Here is a 19,150-nt window from a genome sequence, read left to right as displayed (position 1 = left end):
CGAGTAGAAATGACGACGCGGAAAATTTGAAACGCTGAAATAAAAATCAACCAAAAAACACCGAAATTCTGCTAATTTCAAAATGGATTTATTTCAAGGCGTATCAGCTAACGTTTCACTATTGAAAACATATAAAATAATTAATTAAAATTCATAAAATAAAGCAAAAACTGCTTACAAAAATTTAGTGCGTCTTCTCGCTTTCACGGTTAGTTTCAAGAGGGGTAAAACTATGAAATTATGCGAGGGGATTGAAACTTTATAAAAAATGTAGTAATTTTCGTACGGATTCATCAAATTGAATGCAAAAAGTACGTTAAACAATAAAATACGCGACAAGTATAGAAATTAAGTGTGAAACTTAATGAAATTAATTACGCACGTTATTAATCGACTAAATTCATTAAATTAATTCAAAAATGTAATCAACGTTATTGCTCAATCAATAACAAAATAAATTGAAAAAAAAAATTTAATTTTAATACATGAAGCATGAAAAACCTGAAATTTTTTCTAATTTGTATATACATTATTTAATTTATATTTAATCCTTTTTTTCGTCCTTAAAAAATTGAAAATTTAATTAAAAAAATCAAAAATTTATTAAAAATTTTCAAATTTGATAAAATTTGAAAACTTAATAAAATTTGAAAATTTGATAAAATTTGAAAACTTAATAAAATTTGAAAATTTAATAAAATTTGAAAATTTAATAAAATTTGAAAATTTAATATAAATTTGAAAATTTAATAAAATTTAAAAATTTAAAAAAGTTTGAAAATTTAATAAAATTTGAAAATCCAATAAAATTTGAAAATTTAATAAAATTTGAAAATTTAATAAAAATTTGAAAATTTAATAAAACTTGAAAATTTAATAAAATTTGAAAATTTAATAAAGATTAAAATTTAATAAAATTTGAAAATTTAATAAAATTTGAAAATTTAATAAAATTTAAAAATTTAATAAAATTTAAAAATTTAATAAAATTTCAAAATTTAATAAAATTTCAAAATTTAATAAAATTTGAAAATTTCATAAAATTTGAAAATTTAAAAAAATTTGAAAATTTAATAAAATTTCAAAATTTAATAAAATTTCAAAATTTAATAAAATTTCAAAATTTAATAAAATTTAAAAATTTAATAAAATTTAAAAATTTAATAATATTTGAAAATTCAACAAAATTTAAAAATTTAGTAAAAATTTAAACTTTAATAAAAATATAAATTTTAAAAAATTGAATCATTTAAAAAAATCCAAAATTAAAATATTTTATAAATTTAAAAAAAAAATAAAAATTCAAAAAAATTCAAAGAATAGAAATTTTCAAACAAAATTAAATTTTTGTAGAAAATTCTTAAATTTTTTAGTTATTAAATTAAAGAAAATAAGAACTTTGAAATAAAATTATCATATTTTCAAAATTCTAATAAAATGTAAAATATTAACGTTTTTTAAAAATTCAAACCCATCCAAAGCGAAAATAGCTATAGACATCACTTGAATGTGTCAGAAAAGTCATTCGAAAATTCGAGAATCAGCTGTCAATTCTCCCGGGTCTTCAATACAAGCAATAAAAATTTTATTTTCCCACTTTTAATACAAAAAAATTCAACAAAATCTTAAAAAACAAAGTAAAATAAAATTTTCAAAAATTATTTCAACATTAATAATTTCAAATTGAGTCCAAAAAAGTCAAAAAATGAATTAAAATGCATACAAAAAATTGCATAAAGCCCCGCAAAGTCATAAAATCTCATTCGAATAATTTCAATCAAAACATCTCTCCATCTCACTCTCCAAGTCACACACACATGTAAACCATTTCTCATACTTTTTACTCTCAATTGAGAGAAAAGAGTCGAAAAAGAAAAAAATAAAAAAAAAGTCAGAAAAAATAAGAGTTTCTCAATATTCATTTAGCGAAACACACAAGAAAAATAAACCAAAATGGCGTTTTACACATTGAATGCGGACCGCGAATGACGAGATTGTCGAGAAAAAAATTGAAATTTTTTTATAAAACGAGTGTTTTAAAAGCAATTAAATGCGACAAACGCGTACATAAGCCGGTTGTTTAGTGAATTGTGTATGAATTACATCGACATTAATGTGAATAAAATTGAAAAAAATCAAAAGTAAGAGAAAAAAAAAAATTTCAATAAAAAAGAATTGAAAAAAAAGAAAAATTTTCGATTAAAATTTACACCAGAAATTCTCGTTAGAATCCAAAAAAAAGAGAAGTGCAAAAACAGACGCCCGCGAGAATTTTTTCTAAAACATTTAATAATATCAAATGTTGATGGATTAAAGGATGTTGTGGATTTAGACATTAGGCGTTATTAGGTGAGGATTCAAATAGGAACAATTTAAATTTCAACTTTTTTTTCTTTTTAGGGTAGCAAAAATATTTTTTTTTTTTATATTTTGTATATGAAGAAAAATTTTTCGACTCGCGTACGCGGTGCGTTAAAGTGAAAGAATTTTTGCAATTTATTGGATTAAAAATCGCGGGAAAATTTAGATTAATGTGAATTTTAACAATTTTAAATGTGAATTTTTTCTTGATTCTTGAAAACTTTTTCGTCGCATTTTTTTAGAATTTAAAATTTTGCTTAAATTTCATCAAATTTCTCAATTATTTCCCAATTTTCTCTGTCATTCGACAGCACAGAACCGATAACAACCCCTAATGTACCCCCAAACCCCATGATTACCCCAAAAAATCCCCATCTCCATTCAATTTCATTTCATTTTTTTTTCTTTTATAACAAAACAATAGAGAATCAAAAACTGTGATTGTGTTAGTGAGGAACAACCTTACATGATGCTGAACTTTTTTTATATACATATATTACAAATAAGAAAGGTTCTTAATGAGATATTGATGAGATGTTGATGATTAATGTGCAATGATGAATGGATGCTTTGGGGTCTTTTTCTTGTTGTTGGGGAAATGCAGTTTGTTGGGGTCAAATTTGGGGTTTCTTGTGAGATAAAAATTGTTTGGATTTTGATAAAAAAGGAAGCATTTTGATTGATTTGTGAGATTTTTTTTAAAAAGTCAAATGACGGCATTTTATTGGAATTTTTGTGAATTTTTTGAAGGAAAAATCGGGGAAAATTGTGAAATTCAAGTGAAATTTTAGGAAATATTCTAAATTTAATTAATGTGTTGCTGCATAAAAGTGATGGATTGTTGAAAAAAAGAGATAAAAAAATAACAATTGTTGGAACTTCATCCATTACAATGCGTAATAAAATATGCAGACATTATTTTGAAATTTTCCAATTATTTTCGGAATTAATTCTTAAGTTCTTTGCAATTATTGACGGAATTAATCTAAAATTAGTCCTAATTATTAAGCATAATTTCTAATATTATTTTACATTTTGGTTCTATTGTAGATTCAATAAAAAAGTAAGGAAATTCTGAATTATTTACACAAATCTGTGGATTGTGAATTGGATTCATATTGTCATTAAAGGCATGGAGGTCACTGGCTATGGCAGTTCTTTTAGTGAAGCTTCCTTATATTGCTTTACTATTCCTGCAAGGCACACGGCGTGAAAAAGTCAATGGTTTGTGTCTCCAGATTGTATAGCTTCACACTGGCCTTCCTTAGCAGGCAAAGAGTGTGCTGTCAAGAGCAGAGTTGGCTCAGAGTCACGCTCACAAGCTGGATCAACTAGTAAATTTAAAATGAGCAAGCTATCGAGAGCATGGCCTTTGTCTGTTGAGGCTTGAGACATTACTTACCGACTTTTTCAGCCCGTGTGCCTTTCGGGATCACTTCAATTTATATTAAAAATTAAGACTTCATAATAGCTGAGGTGACGACTACGAAAGATCTGGGAAAACCCAATATTTTCGAAATTAATATTGTTAAGTTTTGTTTCAAAGTTGACAAGTTTGTTGTTTGACTAGTTGTATATCTATCTAGTTGTAAGGACGAATGAATTTGATGTGGTTCGATTTATCAGCCTTGGTACTAGACGAACAACCAGAGCTCGAAGTAGACTCTAGTTTTGTATGGAAAGGTTGACTCAAGTCGACTTGACTTCATATAAAATTCGAATTAAACTTAAGCTTTACAAAGAACTAGACACACAACTAATAAAATATATAACCATCGATTTAATGCTTCCTTTAGTTGATTATAAGATCATATAGGAGCTTTGTTGAATTTTAAACTCGGATTTCTCAGGATTCCACTGTTTTGCAGTCCAAACTCCAGTGGAGGTGCCTTTTTGGACTTGTGGAATTTGGACTTTCAATGTCGTGCTAATTCTGATTAAACTTTAGTAGCCAGACTGTTAAAAATGCTAGCTTCAGATGAGTTTATAGAGCAAGATGAATTAATACTGGACCAGCGTGATAAATGCTTATTAACTTTTCAAATATCTTTAATTTACCCTGGCAGACAAAGAACATGCTCTCAAGAATAGAGTAAGCTAAGAGCAACGCTTACGTACATGTCTTTACTTTAGGAGAGCAAGCTTTCGAAGGCACGAACTTTACCTGATAGTGTTAAAGACTAAGTTTTTAGTTGATACATCCCAATCATTCAATACTGTAGAGCAGATCAGTGATCCATTAAATTATAAATTTTTAAGATTGCCAAAAAAATTTTGATCAAATTTCAAAGCTATTCAGCATCAAATCTAGAGAATTTATCAACCATTGTAAATTCAAGCACATCTTGCAGCTTTTTATTGAAGAATTTTTAAAGTCAACTAATTTGTCAAAATAATTCAATTAATCGATCCTAAATAAGGCATCAAGCTAACAAGATTCTGAATTTGTGTCAAATTCGGTTTAAATCCGGCACGAAGACAGAGTCATGCCGGTTTGAAAACTCTATTTTCTGACTTTTTGTGCCATAGTCTGTTTGGGTTATCCAGGAAGAAATCAATAATCATAGCTTATTTAATATCAGCCGAACTATTTAAAATCACTCTGTGAAATATTCTGCCAATAGTTGTATTTTCCCTGGGGTTATCCCATGACTTCAGGAGTTCTCAAGTTCTCAAAGCGTCAACATCAACAACTAGATACAAGATAACAACAAATGTCAAGACAATTAACCTCCATGCCTTTAATGTCAACAAGATGTAAAATTTTAAATCAATGAAACATAAAAACGTAAAAAAAATTTGAACCAAAATATCAAAGTTCACAGCAATAAACGTATCCATGCTGTTGCACATGTTTACATCCATAAAACATAAGGAGTGTGTCAATGGATGAAGAAGAAAACAAAAATTTTAGACTTTGTACGTTAATCGCTGTCGATTAAAACAATTTAAATGCTTCAACAAGGAAGTAAATTGGCATCATATAAGAATAATAGAGAAGGTCAAGCTTGTGTGATGATTTTAGCAGACTTGACATTGTGGATGAAAAAAATAGGATTTATCGGTTGTTTGGTTTATTTGAAGGATTTTAAGGAATCATTGCTATATTCTGTTGATTATCAAATTGGATTTATATTGAAAAGTTGATTTGAGTCCAGTTCAAGCTCTGGATTTAGTTCTAATAATGGACGTACTTAGTCTTCCATCCCGAAAGACATATGGCGTAGAAGGAGCCGAAAATCCAGCTTCATGCCAGCATGACTCTTGTATGGGTCAGTTTTGATCAATTTCAGCCTCAGTCAAAAGTCAAGCCGGTGTGTGGCTGGATTTTCAGCTATTAAAACGCTGTGTGCTGTTCGTACATAAGCTTAGATGTCTGATCCATCCTAAAGAGGAATGGAGTGTTTATCAGTGTATTACGTTACGTGAATACATGACGGAACATTTTAAAATTGATTGATATTAACCTGAACAGATTAAAATCAAGTATAAGAGTTAAATAATTGAACGATCCTTAAATGATTGGTGTAATTTAGTATCAATTTTAATTAGTGATAATGGACTGAAATTGATGGAAATTCTAGTTGTCTTCTGTCAAAGTTCGACTCATTATTTTATAAATTTATTATAAAAATTGATTATGAATTTGTAATTTGGAGAAGAAATTTAGAAAATGATTACAAATATCCACAGTTTTCCACCTAAAACTTGTCCATTCAATTATTCTGAGCTCAAAATTGACTCGAATTTTATATTAAAATTGTCAATTTTAGTTGTTTACTTCATTTAATTTGATGGTGAAATTCACTAATTTAAACTTAATACTTTCTGTTTTGGAGATGATAATTTTGTACATAATACAGTTGTCAAAATGTATATTTGTGGCTTAAAAGCATGTTTATTGCTTAATATCTTGGATTCATTGACATATTATCGTTCAATATCTCATTCTTGATCTGACAATACTGATTGTAAGGTTCAAAACTTTGTCAAATTATTCACAAATTGTCTGTATTGAGAATAAAATTTCTCAAAGTCTTATTACTTACTTTGCTGGCTGAACAAATCAATTGTGATCCATGGCATCACTTAGTTAGCATACCTTAGGTTGCATCTGAAGCTGGTTCTATCGCTGGCATCCAGTTGCCAGTTAACGATGTCAAGTTCATTACCATCTCTATCGACTGCATATTTTCATGAGCATCTTAAAGTCTTGGTGTAGACAAATTTTCGAGATCAAAACTGATACCAAGACTGGGATCAAGATTAGAAAGTGATCAAGATTCTCCTCAAGCCTTGGTCTCGGTGTCGTAATCCTTAGTTTAGACCTGGTTTAGACCAAGTTTAGACTTGAAAACACACTCAGATGAGTACCAACAAAGACACTTTCTTCAAGCAAGTCTGCACTTGAATAAGCATTTTCCTTGCATATTGAGTGATTATTAAGCATATTTATTAAAGAACTGCAAGTATTAATTACAAATTGATTTATTATTTCTTGTAAAATCAGTTGAAAATTCAATTGTGGCATGCTGAATCAAAAATCAAGACTCGAACTTCAATTCTAGAAATCCAGAAAAATCAAATGTTATCCTAATCAGGGGTTTCAATTCTGAATTATTTATTAAAGATCACTCCCTTGATTAAGCTCATTTTCAGTCCATTTCAAGACTTAATCTCCTTTTGATCACCATCAAATCTGCCATAAATCTGAAAAACATTCAATAATTCCTAAACATGAAATTAGACACTCACAACATGATTCCACATAAATCTTCAATTTATTAGTTCCAATTTTAGTATCATCACTAACATTCTCATTAATAAAAATTTAATTCGTGACTAAGAATGCAAAAAAAAAAAATCTAAGAAAATCCAAAGCAAAACAAAAAAGTCAACAAAACCGCAAGAATTCATTCACAATTTTTTAAAAAAAAAAAAATCCCTTTTCATGCTGCTCAACAAGTTGCTCGTGATGTTAATTATTCCCCACAGGGTTGTGTGATTCTCTCGATTATCGGCATTTAGATTGAATTATGTGTTGTGTGAGGTGATGGATATTGGGTGGTAGACAAGTGGATGGGTTAAGTGTTGTTGTTGTTGATTGTAGAGCTTGTAATCGAATAAGATTGAGTATGGGAGAGCTTGAAGTCTGAACTTGAATTTTGTAAAGTGTTAAGTTGACAAAGGTTGACTTTTCCATACAAAAATCCGAGTTGACTTCAATTTCTGGTTGAAAATTTGAATATAATTATGTTGGGTTTGGACGCTGGACTGCAACAGAAAATCGTTAATCATGGCTGCAATGATATAAATCCTAAAAAAGTCGACTAATCTTGACTAAACTTAAGACAATATTTGAGCAGATTTTGGAGCTCATGTTGACTGTTGTTGGTGCTAGTTGCATTGTTAAACATAAAATTATGACTTTACTAACTACCCGGAAGGAGGACGACGTAAAAAAGATGAAAAATCCAGCTTCAGATTGTCGTGACTCTGGTCAAGAGCACGAGTTCATTGAATTTGACTCAAGGTCAGAGTCAAGCTGACTTTAGGCTTGAATTTTCACCTGTTTAACGTCGTGAATCTGATCACGTTGTCTTAAAATTGCAACAATGTTGTTAATATATTTATTAGGGTTCGTTCAGAGCTGTGAGGTAGCAGATCTAAACTGCAAGCTTGAATGCTTACACGCAGACAAAACATGCAGTATTACAGCCTTTATTATGTAAAATTTGAAGGATTAATGCTTCACTAAATGTCAAATTCAACTAATTTTAATAGAATTCTTGAAGCTGAATGTCATATATTTTGTCTAAACTGCTTCCTCCTAGCATTCTATTCAATATTTGTGAATGAAATATCCTCAAAAAGTCTTCAAAATTATTCACTAAAATTCATAATCATATCCAATCATTCTTCCAAACTATTCTTAAAATACAGACAATTTCTCAAAATTCAATCAATAATAATTCAACAAAAACTATAAATATCCATAAAAAAAATGATCCCCAAAAAACTCCACAAAAGACCCAAAACGTGTACTCAATCCAACACCAAAACAGAATCTGATTCCAACAAATGTTCTAAAGAAAGAAAAAAATAATTTTTTGCAATAAAAAGCATCACAAAAGGCTTGAACGAGAGAGCAGCACAAGCACAAGCATCAGCACTACCAACAACAACAACAATGTAGAAACTTCCTTTCATTATTTTCATAAAAAAAAAGAATCATAAAAAATCCATCCGAATTCTGTTCATGATGTTGTATGTCTGTGTGTGTGTGTGTGTGTGTGTGTATGCGTATATATGTATAAAAATCACATGAATAACAAAATAAAAAAAAAGTTATCGTACATCTCATTCAGAAATTGAGAAATGAGAGAAAGCGGAGCGATTGTGTAGATGGAAAAGGGCCCCGCTTTGAATTTTATTTCATTTAATAATAAAAAAAGATGAGGAAAAAAAATTCTTTTATTTTCACACACACACACATACATACATAGTGTATTTATATACAGGGAAAATGTTTTTCTCTTAGATTTTCTTTTCTTCTTTTGGGTCTTTTTGTTCTATTCTGTGCTTTTTCTCATATATCGACTCACACTTTTGCATCGACTGAGTTTGATGTTTTTCTTTTCAAATTTTGCTTAGCGGCTTTTTGTAGTGTGGGACTTTTGGGGTTCTGGCTTTAAATTGACTGTTTTGAAATTTAGTGATTTTTTGTTCAAGTTGAGCTGTTTTTATGTCAACTTGAGTGAATCTTTCTTTTAAATTTAACAGATTTAATGTCAAATTGAAGACTAGTTTGCTCAAGTTGATCCATTTTCCACTCAAGTTGAGCTATTTTCCACTCAAGTTGAGCTATTTTCCACTCAAGTTGAGTCATTTTCTACTCAAGTTGAGCCATTTTCTTCTCAAGTTGAGTCATTTTCCACTCAAGTTGAGTCATTTTCCACTCAAGTTGAGTTATTTTCTACTCAAGTTGAGTTATTTTCCACTCAAGTTGAGTTATTTTCCACTCAAGTTGAGCAATTTTCTACTCAAGTTGAGTCATTTTCTACTCAAGTTGAATCATTTTCCACTCAAGTTGAGTTATTTTCTACTCAAGTTGATATATTTTCCACACAAGTTGAGTCATTTTCCACTCAAGTTGAGTCATTTTCTACTCAAGTTGAATCATTTTCCATTCAAGTTGATCAATTTTCTACTCAAGTTTAGCCACGATATATTCAAGTTGAGCCAATTTATGCTCAAGTTTATCAACTTTCCACTCAAGTTTAGCTATTTTCCAATCAAGTTGAACAATTTTTCATTCAAGTTGATATATTTTCTTATAAAGCTTGTCAATCTTAACATCAATTAGAGCAATTTGCATTTCAATTCGAGTTATGTTTAATATCAAGTTAAAGTCTTTCTGTCAAGTTGACAAATTTTCCTTTCAAGCTGATCAGTTTTCATGTCAAGTTGAGTCATTTTTCCTGTTACTTGTCTAATATTTCTAGCAATTTAAGCAATATTTTGTCAAGTTGATCAGAATTAAAGTTGAGCAATGTTCTTTGTATTGTCTTCTATTCAAGTTGAGCCAGTCAAGTTGACAAATTCAATTTCTTGCATTTTAACCAATTTAATTTACAAATTTGAGCATTTCTAATTAAAATAGCAATTTTTATGTTAATTGCAACTAGTTATGCTAACATAATCACTTGATATCAAACAAAAAGTTAGATCAGTCCCCTTCCCAAGCCTCTCAATCAACCTCATGCAATTCGAAATCACCAACACATTCACCCAATGCGCCATCCTTATTTGCATAAATGCTACAACAAACTTTTTTCACTTGCTTATTTTATGTATAAACTTTATTTTATTTTATATTATTTTTTTTTTTTTGTTCGTCATTATAAATGCTGCCCCGTTCTCTCAGTTCTTTTCATTTCTATAAAATATATATAAATTGTATGTCTGTGTAGCTTCACATTCTATACGTATGAATATCTCTTCTCTTCATCATCATCATCGTCTTCTTTTTCTTCTTCTTCGTCATCAACGAACTTTTTTTTTCCTTTCCTTTTTTTTCTTGCTTCTCATTCTTTCGCTGCTGCTTTTTTAATGTTCGAGAATCAAGAAAAGAAAAATTTATTATTATTGGAAAAATAAGAAGAAGAAATTGGACAAATGTTTTTGTTAGAATCGCGTGCGAAAGAGACGGTGAAGTTTTTGATTCCTCTCAACTTGCTTGATTCATTTTTAAATGAAATTTTTTATTCTTTTTTTGAGAAAATTTTTTAATTAAGATTTTTTAAGTTTTTTGATAATTTTTTTTAAGTCGGATGTCTTTTAACAGAATTGTGGAATGTTGAATGGAGATTTGAGAGAATTTTTATTAACGGCTTTTGAATTTTTGAATTGTTAAGTCATAAAAAATTGTTGCAAATTGATAAAAATAATTCTTGGAATTTGGGAATATGAGTAATCGTACTTAAAGCCACGCTTGATTGATATTTTTGTGTTGTTGGGGGAAAAATTGGAACTAAGTTTAGGGAATTTATTATATTAAATGAATATAATTAAAATTAGCTGAACTAAATCAATAATTTTCCATAAAATTGTTATAAGATTTGAATTATTAAGTATGAACCAATTTAAGACAGATTTATTGCATCTTTATTTAGTCCAGTAGAGTCCTACTCCTCATAACAAGCAAAGAATATGCTTGCATGGTACAGAAAGACCACTACTGTTCCTAAAATCGGTCTCTTTGGTTGATAGGTTCCCAGTAGCCTGTCAACTCTCATTTCAATAATTCAAGCTTATGTTAATGTTCCAAAATAGTTATAAAACCATGGACGTAATCCAGATATTTCGCTAGAGTTCTCAATATCCCAAATAGGCAGAAATTGTCGAAAGATAGAGCTGTCTACAGACGTTCTTTAAACGAGGCAATGGGCCCCCGTGCTCCTCAGACAAGGAAGAAGAAGAATCCAGATATATGCAAATAACTGAGGAGCTCCTCTATCACTGCTTGAAGTTGCATCACTGATAAAGACAGCTACAACATACAATCATTTGATCAATAAACATCTTGCGGGAAATAGTGAGCATTATCATTGATACTGTAATATGCTCATTAAGCATATATAACCTTGTATGTTAGAGCATTTTATCACTCTGAATGCCTCACTTTAAGGCTGTTTATAAACATTCCCGATGTCATGACAAAACATCACAATTGTTACAATAGAATCTTGATCTTGATTCCGATTTAGAATCTGGCACTTGGTTTATTGAGTCTTGATTAACGTAAGCTGGCCGTACATATCAAGTGTGATCCATGACCTCTCTCAGTCAGCATCAGGAGCTGTCTATCGCCATTATTGAGCCTTTTTATTCTAAATTCTTCAAAACATATTCGTTTTTGCTACTCTAAAATGCTTAAATTAAAGAATTAATTGAATAACGCAAATTAATTACTCGATCAATAATCCGACTCCAGGTCGATGTGACTCTGACTTGATATCATATTTGATTTAAATCCGATAATATGCCACATTGGTCTTTTGCCGACGTAATGCTGAGCTTCGGATTGATTAACCGATTTGTGCTATTCAAGTTGTTAATATTAATCAGTGCTCAAAGTCGACTCGAATTTTGTATGGAGTGGAGTTAAGTTTTTCTCACAAAATCCAAGTCGACTTTAAGCTTTGGTATTAATTTTGTAATTTTAAACCAAAATTCATCACTAATTCAAATTTCAATATTTTTCTCATTTTAGGATTCATCAAAATCAACTTTAACATTGAGTATTAAATCAGCTGAGTGCGAAATTACATTGCAAAAAAACAGTGACAAAAGAATTTTTTCTAAAAAAATCATTCAAACAAGAGGATCAACAAGAGTTATTGAACAATACAACAAATTAAATAATAAAAAAAAGTGAATAAAGTAAAAAACTTGAAAAACACTTCAATAGAAGTTAATAAGAATCATTAAAGTGCTAACATATATAAAAAAATTATAATTTGTGATAGTTTCAAATTAAAAAAAATTTAAATTTTTTTGAAACACCAACAGAAGTGAAATTTGATCAAAAAAATTGAAAATTTCAACAAAATTTGTCTGAAAAATCGTGAAAAATTGAAGAGAATAAGTAAAAATTGAAGCTTAATTCAAGAAGTTATTGAGAATTTTGAAAGGATCTTATGAGAATATTCGACAATTAGAACTGATAATTCAGTACATAGATCAGTGTAGCTGCACATAGAACCAACCTACAACATATGTGTGACCTTAGTGATCATTTTATGTAAAAATACCCCAAAAAAGTGAACAAATTGACAAGACAAACTGAATAAATTTCAAAAAATCATAAAAATTCATAAACTAAGTGCTTATGATCCTAGTTTGCTTAGACATGCTTACATAGCAGTGACTCATATATCAACAATAACAATTGTATGAAAATATTCAGTGTTAATCCATAAAAATAACCCAAAAAAAGACAAAAATAGTGTAAAAATATGACATCGATCCGGCAAATACCGGCAATGTCAATATTAATCCTTTAAATCATAAATAAGAAATTAAAGGAACAAGATAAAAAGTTGTAAAATATATAAGAAAAATTCGTGTTTAAATAACGCGTAAAAATTAATTAAAACTGAAAAGATCATTAAATTTCGACAGAAAAATGGATCCAGTCGGTCCATGGTCGTATACATATAATCGACTAGCAACAGTACAGCCAACATCGGCAACAGCATCAAGTGGTGATTTTCATCATCATTTAGCGACAATTGCAGCTGCGACACAACATGCAACAATTGGCGGTTTGAGTGGTGTTGCAACATCAAGTGCATCATCAAGCTCATCGCCATCGGCATCTGTACAGCGTACTGACTTTCCTGTTCATCCTGCCACATCTCAACTTCTACTGCAGTCGGGTTTCGGATCAAATTTTCTTGCATCACCCGCACCGCCATCGACACCGTCTAATGCAATTGCTTATGAGACGGTTTTTTCGCCATTTTTACATGCTGCACCGGCTAATCCAAAGCCTGCACATTATAATAATATACAGACGACACATCGACAGACACTGAGGGCAGATACGTATCAGCAACCGACACAACAGCAGCAACATGTTACTATTGTGAGTCAGCAGCAGCAACAGGCACAGACGAGTCGATCGAGGTGAGTTTCTAGTCCTTTTGATAACTTTTTGGGTATAATAACAATATTTTCAATATTTTAGGGCCGTCGACAGCTACCAACAATCAACAACCTCAACATCAGCATCAAACAATTCAAACAATTCGGGCGCAGCAACCGGAAATTCAAACTATTTCGATCAAACAGCATCGACAACATCATCAGCATCCGCAACACCGGAATCATCATTTAGTTCATTCGGTCTATTGCCTCATGAAACATTAGTGCCATCATCATTAAATGGTTCATCGCCAGCACCAACAACAAGCAGTAAATCGTCATCATCATCAACAAATTATGGCGGGAATTTTAATTCACAATTTAGTAGTAATGTGATTGTTGGCGGCTCATCAGCCTCAAGTTCAGCACAACAATTGGTACAGCAGAATCAACAGCAATCGCGATCAAGGTGAGCATCCTTAAAAATGACGTTAAGATTGATTTAATTAATGATTTTATATCCTTTTAGCCGCGTTAATCTCACACCATCGCCCCAAGCGTCATCACAGCAAGTCCTTAATAATGGACAGAAATTTTACTATCAGTTGCAATCATCATTGACAGCTCTCTCATCACCAACGGCCAATACGACGAGTGAAAATGTATCGAAGACAAATTCATCAAATTCTATAAGCAACAATAATAATAGTAATAGTAATGTAATCAATAGTAAATCAACACCTGATTATGGTAGTAACAGTGAGTATCTAGTGGGGTATTATTGGGGGGTCCTGCATCCATTTTGAATGTAAACTGTGCCTGAAAATGAATTAAATTAGCAAATCATGCGCTATATTCAGGATAACAGTTTAAAGTCTCTCCAAAAATATACAAATCCTTAATTTTCTTCAATTTCTAACAATCCAACATCTCAATTCCAGAAATAACAAGTAACAGCATAAATAGTCATAGCAATAATCGTCACCAATCAAATGCTACAACAGTAAATCAACAATCTAGCAGTAGTAGTAGTAATAGTAATAATAATAACAATAACAGCAACAGTACATCACAAAATGTCTCAATTGAGAAGAAATATAACATCCCATCAAGTATGAATAAAGGCTTTATGGCGAGCTACTTGAAATTTCTTCAAGGTGAACGTGACACATCGTCACCGCCTCCAACACAATCATCACGTGGTGGACGAAAATCGACTGTATGGCAATCGGCACAGAAGAATGCTAATAATTCTGGTGCTAAAAAGGACGATGATTCTAGTCCGACACCGACGATACCCAAGGATCGAAAAAGGAAAAATAATCAAATCAGTAAAGAGGAAACAAATCGCACAAGTGTCAATTCAGATTGTCTTGGTGCAACGGGACTTAGTTTGTTGGATCATGCTGTTAATAATACGGTAGCTGCTGCTGCTGCAAGTGTTATTATGACCCAGCAGCAAGGTTAGTGAACTTATTATTCATGATAATATAACACAAATTTAAGTCAATCTAGTCCGAATTCAGGACAATTTGGTCCTATTTCAAGGTAGTCTAGTCCAAATTCAGATTAATCTAGTCCAAATTTAGATCAATCTAGTTCAAATTCAAAACCATTTAGTCCAAATTTAGGACAATCTAGTCCAAATTCAGGTCAATCTAGTCCTAATTCATGATGATCTAGTCTAAATTCAGATAAAATAGTAGCTCAAATTCAATGAGATCTAGTCTAAATTTTGATCAATCTAGTCCAAATTCAGATCAACTTATTTCAAATTTTGAACAATCTTGTCGAAATTCACGATAATCTAGTCCAAATTCAAGACAATCTTATCCAAATTCAGGACAATCTAGTCCAAATTCAGGACAATCTAGTCCAAGTTCATGTTAATCTAGTCCTAATTTAAACTAATCTAGTCCAAATTCAAATCAACTTATTCAAATTGTGAACAATCTAGTCCAAATTTAAATTAATCAAGTATTAATTCATGATGATCTAGTCCAAATTCAGGATAATCTATTAAAAACTAAGAAATATCTAGTTTTAAGGAACAAAACCTTATTTAATCGACAATTCTCCCAATTATCCATTTGTAGTCGCCATGTATCACCAACAACAGCAACAACAAGCCCAACAACAACAAGTAATAGTGCCGAAAAAGGCGCGAGCAACAACAAATCTCCAACAGCAACCGTCACCGCATCAAGTTCATCAAACAACGCAACAAACACAACAGCCAGCAGCACATCAACAACAACAAACTTATTATCATCCGCATCATCTTGTGACGACAGCAGCAACGACAAGTGTCACGAGTGTAAGCGATTCCGTTGCCGCTGCACATCATCTCAATCCACATGTATATAATCCACATCATCATTTCTCACTTGCACCGCCGCATCAAATGGTTGCACATCAACAGCAACCACAACAGCAACAACAACCTGACGATTTGGCATTTAATTATTTTGATCATTTGAGAAGGCAGAGGTGGTAAAAGGAAATTGAATTTTGGCGCGATATGGGCTGGGGTTTTTGAACTTTCATGTACGGAAGTTTCTTATTTCCTTTATGTTAAATGACTGAGTTGATTAAAAATTGACTCGAAAACTAAAAAAATTTTTCAATTAATGACAGGATAATCAGTTCTTTATGAGTTCTGAGTTGCTTCCAAATTATTTTAATTGTTTCATTTTAAAAACTTCCACGCGGAGCAGGGAAGCTACATTAAGGATATAAATCAGTTTTCCGAGTATTTTATTTTGTACATTTTTTGATACTTCCTTAAGTTTTTAATTTAATTACAGACAGAAATCAGGATGAAGTTATTAAGTTTTTGAATGGTGGGGTGTTGTGAAATGGATGGGAGGGGGGTATGGATAGCTGTTGATGGGGTCTATAATTGGAGATGGATGGCTAGTTGTGTATATAGTTTGCATAATGACTGATTTAGTCGTGATGTCAACGTCCATATAGTTAGACATACAAGCTAGTGATCATCAGGGGATTACAATGTCCATCAACATGCTCAGAGCATGCTCCCAATTTGAGAATATACTCAAGTGTACCATTAAGGACAACTTGCTAGTACATTCATTGGAATGACCATGCTCTTGGACATATCCTGCATACCAATACCCCAATAAACCTCCTCCATCTACACCAGTGTTGTCCAAACTGTGTGCCACGGCACATTAGTGTGCTGAAATGCCATGAACCTCAACTTGGTAACTTACCACCAAGATGTGCAATGACACAAAATAGTTTGGACAGCACTGATCCTAAAACAACAACAGCCACCAATGAAAATATGTTAGAAATCAAGAAAAATCAGAAACTATGGTAGGAATTTACGATTGAGCGCCTAAATTAAGCATAGAAAATGGAACGAAATGCCAGTCAAAATAAAGTAATTAAATGCCATAATCAAATCAAAAAAATCGAAGCAAAATTCTTGAAATTTTAACACAAAAAAAAGAGATTTTTATTTAAAGAATGAAGAAATTGCTTTGAAAAGTCGAAAAAAGTTTGTCGATTGTAGAGTTTTGCTATCAATTTATTGTGTTTGATGGATGAATACTGTTGAACAAAGAGGAGAATTTAGGATGCATGGTTCAAAATGAATACCCAAATTTACTAAGCTGTTCAACATTAATTCTGGAACTTTAGAAGCTGTCAAGGCACTTTAGATTCTTAAAACAAAATGATAACAGATGTCCGACAATGTATGTTATTCTGGATAGCATACGGCCGTAAATGTGATCTATTAACAGTGTTGTGTCGTCTTGTTGCCAACATAGTTGATAGGGGTTCCTGGAGTCGGACTTCAAAATGGAGTAAGTCTCGGTTTCATCGAATTTTTGAGACCGAGACTGGAACCAACAGGGATTCCTTCAAAGTCTCGGTCTTGACAAATCTCATCCCGAGATTAACAAGTGTTGGTCACGGTCTCGAGAACTCTTAAAAGAGAGTCTTGCTGCTTTTACTCGGAATACAGATCTGTCAGCTCTAAATGGTTGCATCAAGTATTAAACCCACATTAAACCAGTATGATGTTGGACTTTTCTATTTTAATACATAGTCACAAACAACATAGTCGCTAGGATACAGCTACGTACATTGGCATTTTGGTCTCCTGGGAGGCATAATGACGGCTAGTTTGGGGTCATTTGAGTCATTTTGATGTTAAGATTTGCCATAGAAAATGCCATTGGGTTAACACTTCTAAGTACACGACAAACAAGCTAAAGATCATATCGTATAGGAACAGCAAAAGACTTATTCGGCAATTTCTTCAAATTCTATCAAGACAAACTAATTTAATCTGGAGAGAAAAAATCTCGAATTTAATTTAATATTTACTACGAAAAAAAAAAAAAACACAAATTTGATTCAAAGGAACAAAAAATGAGATCAATTTCAAGATTTCATCATTAAATAATTTTTCAAAAAAATATACGAAATGAAAGTGAAAATTTAACAAATTTTAATATGGTTTTTAAATTGTATTTTAATTTAATTATTAAAATTTAAAAATTAAAATTGTAATTTTTGAAAAATTTTTAATTTAATCTTATAATTTAATGTTTGATTATTAAATTTTAATAAAAATTCAATTAAAAATAAAAATTTAATTTCTAAAATTTTTAAAATATTGAAAAAAAATTTTCAATTTTTAAATTAAATTAATTATTTTAATAATTAAATTGAAATACAATTTGAAAACTATATTAAAATTTGTTAAATATTTTCAAATCAATTTTGATTTTAATTTGATGAAAATAATCACACAAAAAAAGAAATGATGAAAAAATTTGTTAAAGTTGGTGATGAAAAGCTGGAAAAATGAAAGAAAAAAAGAAGAATTAAAAATTAGAAACGATTAAAAATTCTCAATTTATTATTATTATTATTATTATTATTATTATTATTATTATTAATTATTAATTGTGTAAATATTTCATTATAAAAAGCATTATTGATATTCAATGAATGAAGTTGTAAGAAATAAAAAAAAATTAAAAATTGCAGATTTAAGGTCAACAAGGTGATGAAATTATATAAAAAAAATTATTAAATTTTAACAAGCAAAAGTGGAGAAAAAAATTTATATAAATTTCAAAATTTCCACATTATTTTGCAAAAAAGCTTCAAAATAGAACAGATTTAATTAAAAAACAATTATAAATATTGAAAAAAATAATAATGAAATAACATTCAGATGAAGGTTTTGAATTTTAAATATTTTTAATTTTTTAAAACTTTTAATTTTTTAAAAATTAATTTTCAAACTAAAAAAGTTAAAATTTTTAAAAAATTTCAATTTCAAATTTAAAATGAATTTTTCAAATATTTAAAAAACAAATTTTAATTTCAATTTTTAAATTTTTAATTTCAATCTTCAAATAACTACAAAAAATAAAACAAATCTATTTAAAATTTCCAAAACCTTCACTGAATCTTCCTTGTGACTCATAATATATTGTATAGAAACAAAAAAAAAATGCTTCAAGTAAGAAAAAAAAGTTTTAAGACGAAGCAAAAATACACAGAGAATAAACATTTTTGCAGTAATTAGAAATGAATAAAAAAAAAGTAAAAATTAAAAAAAAGTATAATAAAAAAAACTTGAAATAGA

General features: G+C 30.2%; 1 protein-coding gene across 1 annotated transcript; it reads left to right on the top strand.

Moving 5' to 3' along the window:
- The first annotated feature begins 1,617 nt into the window (after nucleotides 1-1,617).
- On the top strand, nucleotides 1,618-17,312 carry LOC139094588 (uncharacterized protein DDB_G0283357-like). The gene is made up of 6 exons (XM_070645703.1): nucleotides 1,618-2,349; nucleotides 12,137-13,554; nucleotides 13,616-13,981; nucleotides 14,042-14,271; nucleotides 14,454-14,975; nucleotides 15,609-17,312. Exons 2-6 carry the CDS (start codon nucleotides 13,052-13,054, stop codon nucleotides 16,007-16,009), a joined length of 2,022 nt encoding a protein of 673 aa, XP_070501804.1. The 5' UTR covers nucleotides 1,618-2,349; nucleotides 12,137-13,051; the 3' UTR covers nucleotides 16,010-17,312.
- The last annotated feature ends 1,838 nt before the right edge of the window (nucleotides 17,313-19,150 follow it).

The sequence above is a fragment of the Chironomus tepperi genome, unplaced genomic scaffold (genome assembly GCF_022539635.2).
Source record: "Chironomus tepperi strain 1889 unplaced genomic scaffold, CSIRO-AGI_Ctep_v1 contig_354, whole genome shotgun sequence".
NCBI classification, from domain to species: Eukaryota; Metazoa; Arthropoda; class Insecta; order Diptera; family Chironomidae; genus Chironomus; species Chironomus tepperi.
The sequence above is the reverse complement of the archived record's forward strand: the minus strand, read 5'-3'. Positions and strand labels throughout refer to the sequence as shown.

What these genes read in the sequence shown, in the direction of transcription:
- LOC139094588 (XM_070645703.1), top strand. Translation starts at nt 13,052, where the DNA reads ATGGATCCAGTCGGTCCATGGTCGTATACATATAATCGACTAGCAACA. An exon ending in ACCTGATTATGGTAGTAACA is followed by an intron (nt 14,272 to 14,453) that starts GTGAGTATCTAG and finishes TCTCAATTCCAG; the next exon opens with AAATAACAAGTAACAGCATA. An exon ending in TATTATGACCCAGCAGCAAG is followed by an intron (nt 14,976 to 15,608) that starts GTTAGTGAACTT and finishes ATCCATTTGTAG; the next exon opens with TCGCCATGTATCACCAACAA.